At 45.2% G+C, this 20,522-nt stretch overlaps 1 protein-coding gene across 7 annotated transcripts in view; it reads left to right on the top strand.

Moving 5' to 3' along the window:
- The first annotated feature begins 29 nt into the window (after nt 1–29).
- Nucleotides 30–20,522, top strand: part of CELSR1 (cadherin EGF LAG seven-pass G-type receptor 1) — a 162,091-nt gene continuing 141,598 nt past the window's right edge. For 5 of the 7 annotated variants that reach the window (XM_015628135.2, XM_015628137.2, XM_015628134.2 and 2 more), the window contains exon 1: nt 90–2,870. In XM_015628135.2, the coding sequence (XP_015483621.1) occupies nt 188–2,870 (2,683 nt within the window). In that variant the 5' untranslated portion in view covers nt 90–187. Of the gene's footprint in view, nt 2,871–20,522 lie in introns of all 7 variants that reach the window. The other 2 variants (XM_015628139.3, XM_015628138.3) reach the window with 1 other exon arrangement.

Raw genomic sequence — 20,522 nt, 5'->3', positions numbered from 1 at the left:
GCCGCCGGGCAGGGAGGGCGGCGGGCGGCGAGGAGCGCGGCGGGCGCGGAGCCTCAACAACCCCCCGCAGTTTCAGCTGCCCAGCTACCAAGTCTCCATCCCCGAGAACGAACCGGCCGGCACGGCGGTCATCGTGCTGCGGGCCCAGGACCCTGACGAGGGTGAAGCCGGCCGGCTGGCATACTCCATGGAGGCGCTCTTCGACGAGCGCTCCAACGACTACTTCACCATCGACGCCGAGACGGGCAGTGTGGTCACTGCCCGCAGCCTTGACCGCGAGACGAAGGACACCCACGTGCTGAAGGTTACCGCCTCCGACCACGGTTCCCCACGCCGCCGCTCGGCCACCACCTATCTGACGGTGACTGTGAGTGACACCAACGACCACGAGCCAGTGTTTGAGCAGCCCGAGTACCGGGAGAGCATCCGGGAGAACCTGGAGGTGGGTTATGAGGTGCTGACCATCCGTGCCACTGATGGTGATGCCCCAGCCAATGCCAACATGCTTTACCGCCTGCTGGAGCCAGGAGCTGGTGATGGAGTCTTTGAAATTGACCCGCGTTCCGGGGTTGTGAGGACCCGAGCCTCGGTGGACCGTGAGGAGGTCTCTGAGTATCACCTGGTGGTGGAAGCCAATGACCAGGGCAAGGATCCAGGACCACGCAGTGCCACGGCTATGGTGCACATCACTGTAGAGGATGAGAATGACAACTACCCTCAGTTCAGTGAGAAGCGCTACCTGGTCCAGGTGCCAGAGGATGCCCCGGTGAACAGCCAGATACTGCAGGTACAGGCCACAGATCGAGACCGGGGCAGCAATGCCCAGGTGCACTACAGCATTGTGAGTGGCAACCTGAAAGGCCAGTTCTACATTCACTCTTTCTCTGGCGCCATCGACCTCATCAACCCTCTGGATTATGAGACTATTCGGGAGTATACGCTCCGGATCAAAGCCCAGGATGGGGGCAGACCTCCTTTGATCAACTCCAGTGGTATGGTGTCGGTGCAGGTTGTAGACGTGAATGACAATGCCCCCATCTTTGTGAGCACTCCTTTCCAGGCCACGGTGCTGGAGAATGTTCCTCTGGGCTACTCAGTGCTGCACATCCAGGCTGTGGATGCTGACTCTGGAGAGAATGCCCGCCTGGAGTACAAACTCATAGAGATGGCACCGTCCACTGGGAGTGCCCCTGCAGCAGGTGACTCTGGATTCCCTTTTCAAATCAACAACAGCACAGGGTGGATCACTGTGGCTGCAGAGCTGGACCGAGAGACTGTGGAAAACTATCACTTTGGGGTAGAGGCCAGGGACCATGGTGTGCCGGTCATGACCTCCTCAGCCAGCGTGTCCATCACTGTCCTGGATGTGAACGACAACAACCCCACCTTCACAGAGAAGGTGTATCACCTCAGACTGAATGAGGATGCAGCTGTGGGCAGCAGTGTCCTGACCCTGACAGCAGTGGACAGGGACGTTAACAGCGTTGTGACTTACCAGATTACCAGTGGCAACACCAGGAACCGTTTTGCCATCACCAGTCAGAGTGGAGGAGGGCTGATCACACTGGCCTTGCCCCTGGATTACAAGCAAGAAAGACAGTATGTGCTCACAGTCACTGCCTCTGATGGCACTCGCTTTGACACCGTCCAGGTCTTCATCAATGTCACAGATGCAAACACACACCGCCCAGTCTTCCAGAGCTCCCACTACACAGTGAGCGTCAGTGAGGACAAGCCCATTGGCACCTCTATTGTCACCATCAGTGCCACTGATGAAGATACGGGGGAGAACGCGAGAATCACTTATATTTTGGACGATAATATCCCCCAGTTCCGCATTGACCCTGATACAGGCACCATCACCACCTTGATGGAGCTGGACTATGAGGACCAGGCCTCCTACACATTGGCCATTACAGCCCATGACAATGGTATTCCCCAGAAATCAGACACGACGTATGTTGAGATTCTCATCCTGGATGCCAATGACAATGCACCTCGCTTCCTGCGTGACCGCTACCAGGGATCAGTTTTTGAGGATGTGCCACTCTCCACCAGCGTTCTGCAGCTGTCTGCCACTGACCGTGACTCAGGCCTCAATGGCCGTCTCCTCTACACATTCCAAGGTGGTGACGATGGAGATGGAGACTTCTACATTGAGCCCACTTCTGGAGTGATACGCACACTGCGCAAGCTGGACCGCGAGAACGTGGCTGTCTACAGCTTGCGGGCCTTTGCTGTGGACAGGGGCAGCCCACCACTGAAAGCCTCTGTGGACATCCAGGTGACTGTGCTGGACATTAATGACAACCCCCCTGTCTTTGAGAAGGATGAATTTGATATCTTTGTGGAGGAGAACAGCCCCGTGGGCTCTATTGTGGCACGAATCAGTGCAGCCGATCCCGACGAGGGGACCAATGCACAGATCATGTATCAGATTGTAGAGGGGAACATCCCTGAGGTCTTCCAACTAGACTTGCTCAATGGAGACCTCACAGCCCTGATGGACCTGGATTATGAGAGCCGGACAGAGTATGTTATTGTGGTGCAGGCCACTTCAGCCCCTCTTGTGAGCCGAGCAACTGTGCACATCCGCCTCCTGGACCAGAACGACAATCCACCCGTGCTGCAGGACTTCCAGATCCTCTTCAATAACTATGTGACCAACAAGTCCAACAGCTTTCCCTCTGGCGTGATTGGCAAGATCCCAGCTCATGATCCCGATGTGTCTGATAGCCTGGCCTATACTTTTGTCCAAGGCAATGAGTTAAACTTGCTCCTTTTGGACTCTGCCACTGGGGAACTCAAACTCAGTCGTGATCTGGACAACAACAGACCCCTGGAAGCCCTTATGAAAGTGTCAGTCTCAGGTAAGCAAGTATTTGAGTGCATGATTTTGTTTGTGAGACCTGTACAGGGGCATGCGCAGAGATAACACACTTGCAGTTTAGAGTGTAGCTGTTGGTTTCCTGAAGCAGCAATTTATCTGTGAAATTTTTGGAGAGGAACCACAAAAATGTATCAAGCCTATGTGCTGTGGATTGAAGTGGTGCTTTGAAGTTATTTAGTAAACGTGGATCATAAGGATAAATAAATATGAGTGTGCATGGGAGGGAGCATACTCCCTCAGCTGAGGTGGTACCTTGGCAGAAGGTTTTCTGATGTGGTTCCATGAAGATAGTAAATGATGTAACTTGCAACGATATATGTGGGAATGCATGTGTATCTGTATTGCTGTCTCCCCTCTTTCTTCATTTTTCTCTAAAAAACAAAGTTGGGATTTGATATCTCTTGCTTTTTCAGCAACAAAACAAGTTGACTTTCTTCTGTGTACACAGAAGTTTGGCTGGTAGTTCCTCAGACCTCAGCCCAGAGCTGGTGTGGCCCAGATGGATGTGCTGCTGGTGTTTGCATTTCTGACCTGCACTCCTGTGGGAAATGGCAGCTCTGAAAGCAATGAGTTCTGGCTGTGTGATAGCTGTGTAACATAGCTAATGGAGTTGCTTTAGTGGTACTAGGGGCAGATACTGGCCAAATGCAGCCCCCAAACCAGGGCTGTTATGGGGAGGGAGAGAAAAAGAGAGGACCTTTACTTACCGTGCCATTAACTTCATTGGAGAACTTGTGTCTCTCAGTGTGTATGAAGACTGTTCCATATTGTCCAAGATGTACCTTTATTTGAGCACAAACAGGCTCTTAGGATATTATTCTTTTTCTGCTCAGTTGCTTGTTTATCATGGAATTACTTTTTATGCCTCTAATTGTGACATCAATCATCCAATGAGTAATTTCCTCTGCAGGTGCCACTCTATAAAGTTTACTGTGGACCTGATCCCATATTTCTGTTGACTTTCAAAGGTTTAGCCAAATACTTTCCTTGCTGCCTTTCTCTGCAAACTAATACTAAGATTTGTGTTGTTTTTGTAAAAAAGAAAAAAGCCCAAAGTACTAGGGGAGTTTATTAGAAAAATAGTAATCAAACTGTGCAGCAGTTAGATTACTAATCAAATCCCAGCAGCAGTTGTTTTGTTGTAAAAATGTTCGCAGTGTGCATCAAGGCCTCGGAAAAGTGAGCCACACTTTTCCTTGTTTGCAGGTTTGAGATCCTTTTTGCTTTAGAAAAATGAAAGAGGCATTAACTGAGCTGACTGATTTTGCTGCAGTGTATCTCCTGAAAAGCCACTCGTGGTTCTTCCAAAATGCTGGGGTGCAGCTCATGTAGTATGGTAAATGTTGTTTCCATGTCCTGTGAGAACTAGCGGGAGAAACAGACAGAAGGCTTGTGACCTTAAAGAAAAACATTTGGATTAAGGTGCAGATGATTGCATGGTCACTGTCTGTTTGAACCAGTAGCTCTTTATCTGGTAGCAAAAGATAAGCGCTCATCTCGGAGGACAAAGCTTGGAAAAGTTGTTAGACCAGCTGAAGTGTGTGTTCAGTGCGGAAGAATAGTTGATGTGAACGATTCCTTTCTCAGTATGATTTACACGGTTTAAGTGGGTGAAGTCTCAGGTAGGACTGAAGACCTGTTTTCTTATGCAGGCAATTGATTACTCCTGCATCATTTTCATGTTTTGTGAAGGTGTGAACTTTGAAGCTGTGCTGTGATGTTCATCAAAATGGACTGTCTGCTGCGTGTCTTGAGATACTTGAAATGTTAAAGTTTTTTATGGCTAGGATTTTAAGATAATTTTATCAAACACTGAACTACATTTGACATTTATTTGGAGAAGTTTACTGTGTGGAAGTTGGAAGGGCAGTTTGTCGTTGTGTGATTAGTCCATGAAGGTCTCACCTGTTGGATTTCTCTGATTTATCTGATGCAGTTCAAAAAAGAAAAGAGACAGAAGAAGCTCAGACAGAAGTACTCCACAGGGTTATCTCTAAGTATTGCATAACACCTGCAAATCATCTGCTAAAATGAACTGCCAGTTAACCGAAAAAAATGTGTCTATGGAGTAGCCATTAACCTCTCAACCCAGACAAACACAAAGTCCTCCGCTACTCACAGCTGCTGTTAGGTCAGGGAAGGACTGGAACTCTTTATGAACTTGGGGAATTTGATCTCTGTATGAGTCGGAAATAACAGTGGTAGTATAAAAATCTTATTTCTATCTAGCGATGTGCTGTGCTGCAGAGGCATGTGAATGTGTGCAGTGCTAGCGAGGAGCCCTGCTACTTCTCTGAGTTACTTTGAGACACTGATACGTGGCTAAACGCAGCACTCTTTCATTTGACTTGGGGATTATTCAAATAAGCATGATAATTTTTGCCTTCCGCTTATAAACAAAATTTAAGAATCATGAAGACCAAGCAAATGGAGCTAATAGGCTTCATAAAGCTGTCAGAAGTTGCATGTCAGCATTGTCAGAAGCTCTGTGGGGTGGTGAGCAGCTGGGGCAGGCTCTGCCCTTGCCTGGGTGCTGGGGTACCTGTGGGCTAGCCCCCAGAGCCAGCCAGGAGCCGAGCCAGGCGCAGGAGGGAGGAGTGTGGGTGTGTGGATATTAGCATTTTGCTTTGGATTGGGAAGGAGCTTTTGAAGTCTGTCTCTTTTGAAGTGAATGTCTCTGGGTGCCCCTCTGCCTGTGCCTGTTGTACAGAGCGTCAGAGTGAACAAACTGGGCTCCTTTTGCATGCAGCTGTTCCAGAAGTGCTCCAGGGGTCCCTTAAAAGGGTGCATTCTCCTTTTTTTAGTGTACCTTCAAAATTCTCCTACAGAAAGACAGAGCTTTGGCTTTATATTCCCATGTCTGCATATTGTGTTGTTTTTAACAACTGGGGTGGAATCTGGACTGCTGAAATCCTGCCCCTACTTTCCAGAAAGAGCAGGATTTTACTGTGATCTTCTAAAACAGGTGGTTAAGAGTCAATCAGTCTGTGATTTCTTAGTGTTACTAATAAATGCATGGCTTAAATTGAAAGTATGGTTGAATATGATTACTTTTTGTCCACAGTGATGTTCTTGATAGTGTTTAACTGGGATTTATTTGGTCAAAAATTGGGTTAAACCTTGCTGAAGTCACATTGCGCTTGCTTGCTAAACATTATATTGCTGTTCCTGCTGGGGCAGCACGGGGGGAAAGGCTGGTGTGAGCATCAGCTTTGCATAAATGTTACACAAGTTTGCCTGGGTATCACATTGCAAACACTGCTGGCACCTGCTTGGCTGTGTTGCCACAAGTAGTCCCACTTATCATCAACGACAGCTCGGTGGGATACAATAGATGTGTGTGCAAACTCCTCTGGGAACCCAGCCTAAATCAGCAGTGCGGACAAAACCCAAACTGCCTGGATGCTACAGCTTTTGAGTGGTCCAGATAAATGTGAAATATTATGCAACATACAATATACAATTCTGGGAAGGCGTTGCACCTCAGGCAGTGAGGGATAGGCACCCAAGCATTTTTGAGGAATGAGCACTTTTGAGCATTTTGTGCAAGCTCAATTATCGTGTTTTGCATTTCTTTAGCTTTAAATATCCAGTGGCATTCAGTGAGGTTACTGACTATCAGTGAATAGAAATTAACATAGAGCTTGTGTTACAATCACCTTTGGGAATTTTTACTTAGAGCTTGGTAAAGAATCTTCATTATTATTGTAATTTAAAAGTCATTATTGCTAATGATCCTGAATTTCCAGGTTTGTGCCTTTTCCATACAAATATAGATGGTGCAATACTTTGGTGCCAACCTTCTGAGAAAGGTGAGGCCACAGCTGTGCCTGAGATACAAAGTACAGGGGGTTACTTGTGTGTGACAAGATTTGAGATTAAAGGAAAACAGGAAATTCTATGGAAAAGGTATCCTTATGTGTACAGGGACACCTCTGGGCACAGAGGATGAGCATGGCATGGCCTGTCAGGCTGTGTGCTGGACACCGGGGCAGTGCCAGGGTGCAGCCCAGCCTCATGTCCCCACCTTTGGGCAGCAGGCCAGGTGGGGCCTCGTGAGCTCTGGGGGCTGGTCCACAGGGAGCTGCTGCTGGTTTCCACCAAGGATGTGCTTCCAGGGACAGCAAGGGACACCTAGCACCCAAACTGCTCTCCCTTCCAGGGAAACATTCCTACAGGCAGCTGGTGTAGGGATCCCTGTGAGCTACACAACTGGGAGATGATGGGAATGGATGGGTGGAGAGTTCTCCCCTTGGAGCAGGAGAGGAGCCTGTTGTGGCTGCAAGGCTTGTGCATGCTGGTGTCCCAGGGACCTTGGGCTCTTGCTGTTCCCTCATGCATCCCACTGCAGAGCGCTGCCGAGGCTCGGGAGGCAGTGGTGAGGGACCCATTTAGAAAGATGGCATGATACCACAGGCTGCAGGATTGTATCCCCAGTCGTTGTGTGGTGTGTTTGGTGGGACCGAAAGATAATTGTTAATAGCTAGTAGTGGTGTCTTTGGACATTTACATTAATTTTCCTAAAAAACAAATCAAGAACAGTTACCATAAATGAAAGTTAGAGTAGTTGCTGGATCTGCTGTGGCTACCTGTATCCTTTATTCTATCCATATAGGTTCCATATTCTAATTAATGCTACAGCAAGATGCATTGTACATATGTGTCCCTCCAGCCTGCTCTGTGACTCTCCATTTTCAGCTGTATGATGTGTTCCAGCTGACAAAAAGCTGTGGTTGCCTTGTTGCTTCCCTACAGGCTTCCTTCCACTTCATGCCTGGATTTCACAGGAGTGGTGTGTTTTTGTCTCAAAAGACAGGAAAACATCTATGGCAATGAGGGGAAATTATTTAGCGGGAGTCTGACTGACAAAATAACTTTTTACTGAGATAAAAGGTATCTTCTGTCTTCAATAAATAAAATTTTGATTCTTTGTTTGGCAATTTCTGGGAAAGAGAGAAGCTAAGGTAACAAGGAGAAAGTGTAAGAAGAATGAGAATGGAGATACGACATTGAGAAGGATCTTATAAGCTTTACTTGATTATTCCTTATGGGAAAGAAATTAAATGTAGAGAAGATTGGTGGTGGGATTACCTTGAAAATTTTTTTCCTCTCATTTTCACATTGTTTGCAAATGAGGAGATAGTTGTCATAAGCATTTTTAAAAATTGGATTAGTAATTGGTTTATATTTTTTGATTACTTTTTAAGCCTCAGGGTATATTAAAGAATTGTTTTCCTTGGTGTATTCTCTTGTGATTTCCTTCCATCTCAGACATCACTGAAGTATTCTTCCTTCTGACTTGCACTCATGAGTTCAGAAGAATCCTCTCTTATGTTTTTCTGGTTAGGCATTTCAGAATTGTTTTAGGCTGGGATTGCAGAACCTGCTGCAAACTGCAAAATACAGAATAAACACTGAATTGTTGTCCAAGTAATGGCAAGAGGACTCTTTGTTTAGAATACAGGAACAGTTTTCTAAGTGTCGATGTTAGCATGATAGTAAACTTGCAGTAGAGGTAGTGGTGGGGAAAGTAGGTGATGTGAAGCAGTGGGATTTTATACTTCATTATCTCCAACATCCCAAGCGTTACCTGAGGAAGTGTTTGGCTGCTGATAAAGCCTATCATTTTACATCTGCTCACTGAATGGTCCATTTTCCTTCAGTGCATATACTTAATACCTTGGAACTCCCATCCATTGCTGACTCTTGTCTTGGAACTAAATAAATTTTCTCAGACTTCCCATGGCTGAGGAACATAATGTGAGGTTTTAAAGTACAACATTAGGTGAAGTAGGTAGTGTGCTCACTGCTCTTCTGTAGGGTGATTGAGAGACCCTTAGCAGACACTTGGATAGGAAGCCAGACATCCTCACATTTCAACCAGTCTGGTCAGAGAATCTTGATCAGAGCATCTTGGCATCCTGGTATCGCCCAGCATCTTCACGGAGGGTTTGAGGTGTTGCATTTGTGGTCTGCCTCCTCCTCCTCAGAATGTGCAGCAGGTCTGTCAGACACCCCTGCTCCTGACAAGTTGTCTCCAGTCTTTGGGCTGGCTGGGTGCTCAGAATTCGTGGGTCAAGGGGCATGTGACAGCATGCCACACCTATGATGGTTATTCCAGTTCAGCCAAACGTGTAGCTGCTGCATACATTGGGATAGCTGAGCTCACATCCATCTGGTTATGTTGGGTACAGCAATTGTTGGGCACAGGTTCGACTTGCAGTTTCACTGGGTCCCTCAGTTCCCTTGTGGGTCAGGTGAGACTGATACGAAGACCCCAGGAACATGACTGCTCTGAAAGCTGGAGAAGGAAACAACTAAATGTGAAGCAGAAACCTCTTTAAACCTTTTCAATATTTAGCAGTGTAGGCAACCCTAGCAGTAATGCTCATACATGGAGGATGAGTAAGGGAAGGATCAAATGTTAAGACACAAGATCTATGCTCTCCATTCCTTCACCCTCTCTTTCCTAAGCCCTCAGGGTTTTGAGAGTCAGTTGGTGAGGACAAGCTCTCTGTGTCTGAGCACTTGAGATAACAACACAACTTACCTGCTTACCTCAGTATTGCCTAAGTTACAGGGTTTGGGCAACTCTCTTTTGGCTTCCTTTGGCCTACTGACTTGCATTTCCAAAAATATCTATGGAAAGTATTTAGGAAATGTAGGAGGGTTGAAGAGAAGAGTTGAAGATACTCAGATCAGATCTAATGACAGTCTTTGGCAATCTTCAGTGTTACAGTTTTTCTGTCCTGGTTTCAGTGGGAATTATGATGTTTTTAGACATTATAATATTCCTAATGACTCTGACATCGACTTTGTTATTCAAGAAACAAACCTGGTAGTACTGTGTTTTCTGAACGATAGGCTTTTTTGTTGCCAGCTCCTTTTTTAAGACTAATTGGACAAAAGTTGCATAAATCAAAGTACAGAACAAGTAGACAAGGAGTTCAGTTCTTCAAAGATTTATTCACAGTGGTTGTCCACTTGAAACAAAGAACATCTGAGTTCTAATTAAATTCAGTTTTGCCACTTTGTATTTCTGTGACAAGTGACAGTATTATTATTCCCCCTGCAATGGAACTCTTTTTCCAGTGCTGAAAAACACTGAGCTATTTATAGAAATAATACAATTTTCCAAAAGGGGAAGGATGTAATCTTTATAAAAAATTTTGAAATCTGTTGAGATTTGCCTAATTTTTTGTTGTTGTTGTTGTTTTTGTTTTGTATAGTTCTTAAGACTGCTTGAGAATGAATTGCAATGTGTTGATCTTGTTGGATTAAAAACAGCACTATCAAAGGTACAGCTTTTATGGTCAGATCTCTATCTGGTACCATCCTCTATATCTCTTCAAATGCCTCAACTGCAGATTGCAGCCATGACTGGTTGATAAGCAGGAGGGCTGTTGAGTGGCAATGTCCATCTCACCTTACTGATTAAAGAGGAAACATAAATGACTGACTTGGGCTGATTGCATTTTTGTTAGGTGGCTAAAGTTCAGTGGGATGAACCCACCCTGAATGTGTGTGCCAGAAAGGAAGGGTTTGTTTTCTTTTGGAATGATGATTGTACTTATTTCTGTTACAGCAAACTACCTGTAGTAACAGGCTTAGCAGACTAGATAGAAAAGATGGGGGAGGCTGTAATTTGCAAAGAGGAAAATGTTTTGCCATGAATAATGTTGGGATATACTTTAGATATTGTCAAGGGTTTGAATGAATGAAGGGGGAAAGTACACTTTTATGGGGATTTGGCATTCAACAAAGAAAGAAAATTTTAAAATACTTCAGAAAGATGATCTTCGCACTTGAAGAAAAGCACTCAAACAGAAAAGTAGGATTTGCTGGAGAGAAAGGAAAACTGTTGGACTTTGTTTCAACAAGTCGTTAATGCTGCTAAGCTGTAACCACCTTCATATTTATTCCAGTGTTTACCCTTGCCAAGCACAAAAGAAGCAAATAATGGAACAGCAAACCTGTAATAAATCCTCAGGGGACCGCCTGATAATCGTCGACATGTTATGTTTATCACATACAAAGGAAAGTAGTCTGTTTTCAACACCATTGCCTGACACGTGATAGATGCTACATTCCATCAGGTCCCCAGCACTTTTGGAAATGACACATATGGTCAAAATATTTCAGTGCTTTTTCAAGGAGGCAAAAGAAAAATCCCTCATTAACAACTGCTGTCAACATGACATCTCCTGCCTGCCGTGGAGTCTTTGGGCTAGGCCCAGTTTCAGGAAGAAAGTTTCTGGACCCCACCAAAAGGGGCAAAGCAAGGACTATGTTATTAGATTTGAGTTTCCAAGGTGTGATGGCCAGCACCTAGCAGTCTGTCAAATCCCAAGGGGCTGTTAGGTTTGGAAGCCAATATAGTCAAGGTGTATCTCTGTAGCTGCCATGGCACCAGAGCACACATCATGGGCACAAAGATCTGCTGGATTGGTTGGGTTGGCTCTTTCCTTTCACTGGCCACAGATCAGACTCCTTGATCCTATTCAAAACTGATATTAGCAAGACACTGAGCTTATTGCTTTGAATTCCTGTCATAGCACTTTTGAACTTTCCAGGAACTGGCTCAGCCTCATTTATTTGTGTGCTTGCAGTGGTGTTCGTGCTGGCTGTGTTTCTAAAGGAGACCCTGGAACATCCAAGCTGTGATTTTTAGTTTTAAAATTAATTTGGCTGTGTGCATTTAGTTTAAGTCATGTAAAAGCTGTCCCATACCAGTGCATTTCTTGTTTCAGCAACCTCCAGACACTGCGGGCACCACTCGGTGTGACTAGGGAGAGACATTTGGCACCTTTCACCTTAGGTCTAGCAAGAGTACTTGGATCTAACCAGCAAGTGCTACAGCATTTCACTTGTAGGTGCCTGTTCCCTGCAGCCCTATTCTGTTTTAAGAAGTTAAGTGTCCTATAAAGTGGCACTACTTGAAATACCATCCCACTACAGCTTGGGCACTTCACTCAGCATAGCGATCAGGACACTCAGCGAGGCCAGAGATGGGCTGGGCTCCAGCCCTTGATCTAAGAGCTCTCACTGTGCTATACATTAAAGAGGAGCCGAAGAAGGTTCAGAAGCTGTTGTGGGACTCACATTTCCCATCTCCTTGGTAAGTGCCATAAGCCACAGGATCACACTCACTTGTGGAGGGTGCAGGAGAGGCAGCTTTCTGGCTCATGTGCATGGGCACCTCTGCTTCAGCAGCAGTGTGGGCAGTCTGGCTTTTACCCTCAGCCACTGGATGCTGTTTAGGCCGTAACAAAAGTGGGATCATGAGACATTCAGGCCATGTCAGGACTGGGTCACTTCTGGTTGTAACCAGGAACTGAATTCTTCTCACCTGGGAACTTAATGGTAAAATAAACAAGAACTCTGGGAATTTCCATGGAGTATTTTCCTGTTAGTCAGAGATGATTTGTTTGCCTCCTGGCTTTAACTATTTGTAACTGTATTCTGATTTTATGTGGAGCGGCCCCCAGATGGGCTAAAGGGTCGGTTATGGAAGAATTCATGGGCTCAGACTTAAATTAGGCTGCTAAGTATTCAGCTGCTAAATACCCAACCCATCTTCACCTACTGTTTAATCATCTTTCTCACTGCAGTTTGCCATGATGATAGACTTGCTAGTAATTATCGACGTGTTGCTGCTTGTCACTTGGATGCAGTGGCTTTTCCTGCAGTGTGCTCGCTGATGCTGTAGACAGCCAACGCTGCCCTACACATGTGGTAAAGGTCTCTTGGCAGCAACAATTGGGTTGAACTATCCTGTTGGCTGACTCAGTTTCCCTTCTCACGGGGTGTATTTCTGATGTTGGCCTCCTCTTACTGACACAGTGTAATTTAGTGATGTATGCTCTGCACGATGAGCTCTCCATCTGGCAGATAATTGCCTGCTAGTTTAAATCCCATCTTAACTTCAGTTTCTCAAGCTCATGAACCTGCTGGTGCCTTCTGGTTAGTTTTGCAGGGTGTTTGCAAAAGGATTTGGTACAAGTTGGAGTAATGTGTGTACATTTCTTTGAGGTTTTTTTATCAATATTTAAGACAGATTAATTTTTAGGTCCTACTTACATTATTCTGCATTGAGTTTGGCAGTCTGACACCTGGGTTTGTAGACAAAGCTGCTGACAGCAGGCACTGGTTGTTTGCACTGGTTATGCAGAGTAGGAACCCTGACTGTATTCTGGGACCTGGTAGATGCTGAAAGCTTGTTACACAGTATATGCTGGTGTTCCTCTTTCATTCCTCCGTATTTTCTCCTTTCTCCCTTTGCACTCACTGGATCTGTTTGCCCTATTCTGTTGTGCAGCAAGGTGTTGCATCTCTGGAGTTTGCTTGCTGCAAGTTTGTACAGGGCCATGTGGAGCAGAGACCTTGTTGGGCTGCTTTTGTAATACCTGCTGTAAGTAATGAGGATAACCAGCAGGCATTGGCTGAGTGACTGCCCTGTGAGATAACACAGCAGTGCTGGGGATGTCCTGGGCCCACGGTGTCTGCAGCAGGCACTGGGAGCTGGCTGGCAGCTGCCCACCAGGCACAGGGCTTGCTGATGGTGTGGCAGCCTCCTTTGTCACCGCCTTCCCTCTTGCATTTGGGGAGGCAGGGCAGATTTCTCATCCACTCTGCACCCTCTTCTGACCCCTGTGCTGTCACTTGGGTGGGTATGCTGGTGCAGGGCGAGGGGCAGGGTCCATCCCTTCCTGGGATGTCCCTTGAGATGTGCCTGGTGAAGCAGTGCATTGCCCATGCAGCCCGTGCACTTCCACTGGCAGTTCTGGGGTTGAGACTTCAGCGGTCACAGCTGCTGGTTGCAGCTTCCAGAGGCTTTGCAGGCACAATCCTTTACCTTCTCCTTGTGCAGTGCCCTAGGAGCCACAGCATAAGGTGTTGGCAGTCCCACAGAGGTCACCAACACAAGCAGTCATGGCATATCTGTGTGCAGTTCCAGGTTGCAGGGCATGCTGCACACTGAGTGCCAGTGCTTGCTGTCTTTGCAGTCTGTGGGAGCAACACGTGTGTGGGCCAGTCTGGGTATTGATGTTGACTATTTTTTTCCTATCTCTTGTGAAAAGGTGCAGTTGCCTTTATTGACTTGCACTTTTGTGCCTCAGCTACCCTATGGCTCAGCCAATAACAGTGTCTGGCACTTTATGCAGCTTTAAGAGGCTTTAAACTAAGAAATTCTTATTTACTGCTAACAGCATTGATGGACATGACTGATTAATGGCAATAAACTCAGGTGAGAACTGAGAGACAAGGACATTTTTTCTGTTCTGTGCAGTGAACATGCTTGTTTTGTATGACTGAGTTTTACGAACTTTTGTATGATCTGCTCTTAAAATACGGCCTTTGCCAAGTGGTGAGGATTTCTTAAGCTGAGATGACTGATTCACTCCTTTATCTCAGCCAACCTGCATCAGACTGGGCTGAAGCTGAGATGCTGAGATGATCAGATAAAATTCTTCACACCACTTCTGGCAGTTAAGTATCCATCCCTTTTTTTCCCCTGGGGCAAGTCCTCCAGGAGGGTTTCTCCTGCTCTGAGGTTGTGTCAGTGACTCCCTGGGTTTTTGCTCTGAATCTCTTTGATCAGTCTGTAGCTGTTAAAAGATTCCATTGCTCTTTTCAAGGCCTAAAGGGAAAGTAAAGTGACAAGTTTTGATGGCCAGTTTGAAAGCTTTCTCAGACTGGAAAGCATCCCATGGGGCAAACAACTTTACTCACACTCTACACATACAGTACTGGTCATATAGGATGGCTTAGTGCTGCATAAAATTTGGATGTTGTGTGTTTTCAGGTATTTCAATGAATTATATAAATGACTAATGATAAGAAAACCATAATTAAATTTTGTTCCTGTGATGAAACTGAATTTTAGAGAAATCAGGCTGAGATTTCAGCAGTTGTGAAATTCCCAGTGTTGTTCTTTGCACTGTAGAGCCTTTGTGTTTACTGCTGTAGTCATATTACATGACATTGCCTAATACCCAGCAAGGCGTATTCTTGGCTCATTCAGCTGGTAAGATTCCCTGAGGGTCACTGAATCTGTCCATGCACTCAACAGAGAGCTCAGTCTGGTGATTTCACAGCCATGTATTTGCATTTCCAGTGCTTTTTTTTCTTTTTGCCATACTTCTCCCTTTTATTCTACCATGATTAACAAAACCAAGGCTCTGACTAGTTTTGTGACCTGTGTCATCCCTTCCTGCATCCCACTTGTGTCAGTCAGAAGTCAATTAGCTGTTGGTCTGTCCTGGGGATGGGTTTTTACTGTTGAACCCCAGTTCCATCCTCATGATGCACTGGGAGGGGCCCATGGGTGTAGGAGATGGTCAGGTCATGGAGTGGGATATTGAACTTGCACCTGAGAGCTGCTCCTCTAGCAAATGAGAAGCTGACCCATTAGAACTTCAGGGTAATATAATCCCTTTTGGAAAGCACAGTAGTTAATAATCCAACACTTAGAAACCACCACTGTTTCTGTTCCTTATTAGACATCTTGATTATTTTATTTTCTGTTTCTGTTCTTAGGTATTTCGTAGCATTTAATTTTCTCTATGATAGTTTATGAGTCACAGAATCTCTTGGAACAGGTTAGCTTCCATGTGATGGCATTTCGACACCTCTTGCATTTCCTTTGGTTCGATCATGTGTTGCTGCTTATTTGGAGGAAATGCTGCTGCTTCTCTGAAGAAATTAATATATTGTTACCTGGGTGTGATATGCCAAGGTCATAATGCCCTCTCTTTGGAGATGGGCCCTCCATCAACTTACATAGTACTTAAGGTGCTTGTCAAATACTGGGACAGAAAATTACTCAATTTTCTGAAATTACACTGTTTGGGTGACTTAATTTTCTTGCCTGCCCACTGTCTGTGTATTTAAGTTGTTTTGGATATGTGGAAGCATCAGACCACCAGAAAAAATGCAGTGGTGCATGGGATTTCCACCATAGGGGCTTAGTAAGTGAGATGGGCTTATAATATAAAATTAAGTATTACATGCTGTTGTACAAGGCACTGCAAATATCTCATCTCTCTCCAATTCTGACTGTTGCTAGTCAAGGAAAGTTAATGTATATTGTAAAGAGGAAAAGTTGGGGAACAGAGAATTTGTTTTACCGGAGGTGTCCTTTATGGTAGAATATTGCATCCTTCTTACTGCAAAATAAAAGAAGACTGTGACTGCTACCTACATCCCTGAAGTACAGAAGTGGGGCAGTTTAAAGAAAAAAATGTGTGAGTGAACGTAATAAATTTAAGGTGGAATATTAGAAGGCAACTTCAGAGAAGCAAATTTCTGGGATAACCTCTCTATAAAGAGATCCAAAGAAGTGCAGCTGGGTTTAAGATAAAGCTTGATAAATTGATAAGCTTCACAGCTTGAAGTAATATTATGTTTATGCAACACATTTCCTTGAGAACCTTCCTTAAATAGAAAATTGAACTTGCCAGTGGAAAAATTATTTCCTGTTCTCTTTTTGCTGCAGAAACTAAACATACATATTAATAAAATTGTGAGAGGAATTAGCCCTTTGAACTGCCTGAGCTTGTGTAATTTGTTGTGTGCTGGTAACAGCATTGCTGTCTTCTCCTAAACTTGGTATCAAAAGAAGCTGAGGAATCCACAAGGTAATGTGGTTCAACAGATACATGAATGGGGCTGGAATTATTCACAAATGTCACAGGATGCAAGTTGCAGCAAGGATGCATCAGCCTTGGTTCTGGCTGTTACAGCCCTTTGTTTCCCATCATCTGTATGACCCTGTGCTGGGCTGTTTCCATGCACCACGTTTGAGTAGGATTTCTGTTGCCTTATGCTGGAGCAGTTCAGTGCATGGTTGGACAGACACAGGAATGGTGTTAATAAAGGAGGCAGTAATTAGGTGGGTTTATGCTCTGCCCTTGGCTTGGTGGTATCTCTGCTGCTTTTTCTTGAAGGGGATTTTATATACTTTTGCCCATGCTTGCTTTACGTCCCTCTGGAAGGTTAAAAGTTTCTAGAAAGTCCTTTTAAGCTATGAAAATGATGTACTGTCCCTTCCTCAGGCCTGTGTGACCACATGGACTCATATCAAGTGGATTTGTTCCAGTGCTCTGTGAGCAATACTCAGTACCTAACCCATGTAGGCAAGTGTCAGCGCTCACCACTTTCTTCTGTGGGTACAAAGCTCCCAACTTTCATTTGTGTAAATTTCTGCCACCTAGAAATTCTACGGCTTGAACCTACCACAGATGTTGTGATACAAAATTCACCTGCATTCTACTAACATCAAAACCTCAATAAACATGTTTAAAATTAAATACCTGTCCTGAAAACACACAGAGCACATGAAAAAACAGTAATAAATGGATGCAAAAATAAACTGAATATATTTTTCCTGTAGATTGCTGCCTTTCTATGTTTGTTAATTTAAAAAATTAACAATTTCAGTTTAAAAATGGAAGAGATTCTCTGATAATAAGAGTTTTGTATTGAGATGTGTACATATTTATGAGCTCTGGCTTAGTGCTTTGAATTATCTAGGCACTACTGTAACTGATAAGTGAATGCTGATAACCCTGTTAATATTTCAAGGACTCTTTGCAGCTATAGGGGAGCACTCAGTAACTCACATTCCTTTGCACTGCAGGACAGGTTTTTTATTTGCTATCTTAATGGTATTATATACATACAGGTTTTTTTCTAACTCAGTTCAGCATGTCTCACAGCAGCCCCTTGGCACACAGCCTCATGAGCTCTCTAAGATGCTTTTTCAGCAGCTAGGCTCATTGCCTGCTCTGGTGTGGCTGGGATTTGGATTGCAAATTCCTGATCCAAACAAAGAGGGGGAATATAAAGGGTTGGTCTCTGGCCTCTCTCACACTTTAGGAAACTTTTCTGGCTTCAGAGGATTTTTCTGGTAACTCTGGTTACACTACCAAAAAAGAAAAGAAAAAAAAAAAGGCCTCTATCTTAGCAAAGATGTGTGCAGCACAACCAGTTGGAGAGAAGTGGTTCTGGGGAGGCTGCTGGGATTTCAGGTTACCTTGAGTTTTATCCACACTTGTTCTCCTTTTCCCTCCTGCTTTTTTTCCTTCAAACCATGGGTCTGGAAATCCATGAGTTGAGAAAACTTGTGAGAGAGTGGGGAAAAAAACCAAGATGGAGACGAGTGGCGTTTGGAGGAAGTATCCACATGCGTTCCTTCACCGGCGTGTTGGCTGCACACGAGGAAGGGCCCTGCAATCTGAGAAGCAGCTTACTGTAATTGATTTCATGAACCAGTATCAACTGGGTAGGATTTGGCCTGTGCTGGCTTGTGTTCCTTGAGGAGCAGAGGAGAGGAGTCAAACTAAACAGGGTGACTCACAAGAGTCAGGTTCCTGCAATGGTTTGTATAAAAATTCTCAGAGTTGGGAAATGGGCTGTCATGGTCGTTAAATCATTATCTCCCTTTGGCTTGCCACTCTTCGGAGCCATTGGAGAGGCCCATGAAGTCCCTGTCAGCCACAGTCAGAGGAAAAATCTGTGTGTGACCAACACCTAGCTGCCCAGAGGCTCTGGACAAGGACAACCACATTATTGCAGGGCAGCTGCTTAGACTAAACTTGTGTGCTTGTACCTGGGGTTCCCTTTCTGCTGTCCCTATTATTAAAATTGACTAAAATTGCTCCGATCACTCATTTGCATGTAAACCTCTAGGGAGGACTTTGCACAACGGGCACTGCTGGGCTAAGCAGCCTGCAATTATTCAGTGTTTTGGTTTTAAGTGTGGTGACTGCTTCCCTGAAGCCAGATTTGTGCAGTGCAATGAGGAAAGGAGCTGCTTTGCTGTCTCTTGAACTGCGATTTGATTTTACACCATTCTCACTCTTCTCTTGGGCATTTGTGTGTTAAAGATGTTCACCACATGCTGGAATCTCCACCTCTCTTGTGGCATAAAATCATAGACCTTCGTTTTAATGGTCTGGGAGGGACCAGGTAGAGCCAGGGAGAAGGTGGCCAGATGGACACCAGGATTACTCTGTCCCTTGCACCGGGGTTGATCAGAAGAAATCCAGTCAGAGATGCTTTTTTCCCACATGAGAAAAATCCTCCTGAAAAGGGAATCTGGAAGGTAGACCCAGTTCTCGTCTCTGGGAGGAAAAGCTTGTTTGATGTGCAGCTGAGAGCTCGTGTGGGTGCAGAGCCAGGGTGGTGGCCGGGAGCAGCCGTGGGAGCAGCCGGGATGGTGGCCGTGGGCGGCAAGGAGCCCCAGGGCTCCCTCACACTGATCTCTGCAGACAGGAACAGTCTCATGAAAGCATGGTCTTGAATATGATATGCACAAAACAAGCCTCTGGGAAAAGCTGGTGCTTGCTGGAGATGTTTTTTGGGTGTATCCTGCTCTGTGACTTACAATTTCTGTGAGATACAGCACAACCTCTTAGGGTGAGTTTGTTAGTCAAAAAGTACACTGACTTCCTCCTGTTTCAGAGGAAGCAAGGCTGGAGGAGAGGCAGGTAAACAGTGTAAGGAGATCTCCTGGCATGGCTCATTTTAGAGCTAGGAGGCCACCGGGACTTGGCTGGGCTGCCTGGTCAGTTCCAGGCATATAGGTAATTAAGATATATCCTCCAATTAACCTGAGTGTCCCTTTTATTGATGTGTGAGATCAATGAGCCCAAGTGCCATACAAACAGCAGAAAAGAGTCTGGATGATTTTAACCACTGCTTTGCATGTTTAAGTAATTTAGAGATCTACCCTGTTAATGTTTACAGAGGCTCATTAGGCAAGGCAGGTATGCTTCCCTGCCGTGCAGGTTAAATGGCAGAGGCTGGCTGGGCTGGGATGGTTCTCTGTGCTTTGTCCATCCTGGTATGGCCAGATCTGTCCCTGCAAGACAGCCAGCTCAGCAGGCTGCTGCTGCACCTGCCAAAAATTGCCCCAGGTCCAGGGCTAACACTGCTGTGCTATGTGGCAGCACTATATATATATGTATGTATGAATGTATATCTGTGGTGCCCTGTTTATTTAATGTCATAAGCATCACCTCTCAGACCTGCTAAATGCTATGTGGCCAAAGGGATGTCCAAACTAACATCCACACTCTTGCTCTGCCTAGCAACATATCCCAAGGAAAGTGAATGAGAAACAGGACAAGTAGAGACTGATCCTTCCCTCCTTGCACTGTTTCAGCTCGCAGCAGGCAGATGTTTAAGGGCTTTTGGGGCTACAGGTTTCCCCTGACTGGCATTGATTCACTCTGGGGCAAGCCACTGCCACTATCCATGCCTCTCCTCATGTCTCAATTTCTTTATTCCCTCTGAAGTTTCTGCTTTCCCCAGTGCCTCATCACAGTCCCCAGCATTCAGATACACACACTTGCAGAAATTGTTTTCTGTTAAAACATGTTGCCTGATCATCTCACTGGGTGATCTTTAGATTTTATATTGTGAAGGACAAGGATTATTTGTTTTTTGTTTCCCTTCTTGTTGTGATTTTCTATATCCTCGTCATGCTTCATCTTAGCCATCTGTCTTTCCATCCTATGAGGAGTGCTCCTGGTCTTGTAATACACTGTGAAGTTGATTTCTCCAGATGTGCCTGACTTGCCCAGGGGAGGTGTAAATGAAGGCATCCCAATGTATATGGGTGCAT

This window comes from Parus major, chromosome 1A (assembly GCF_001522545.3).
Source record: "Parus major isolate Abel chromosome 1A, Parus_major1.1, whole genome shotgun sequence".
In the NCBI taxonomy this organism is placed as follows: Eukaryota; Metazoa; Chordata; class Aves; order Passeriformes; family Paridae; genus Parus; species Parus major.
This window is presented reverse-complemented; position numbering and strand designations above follow the sequence as displayed.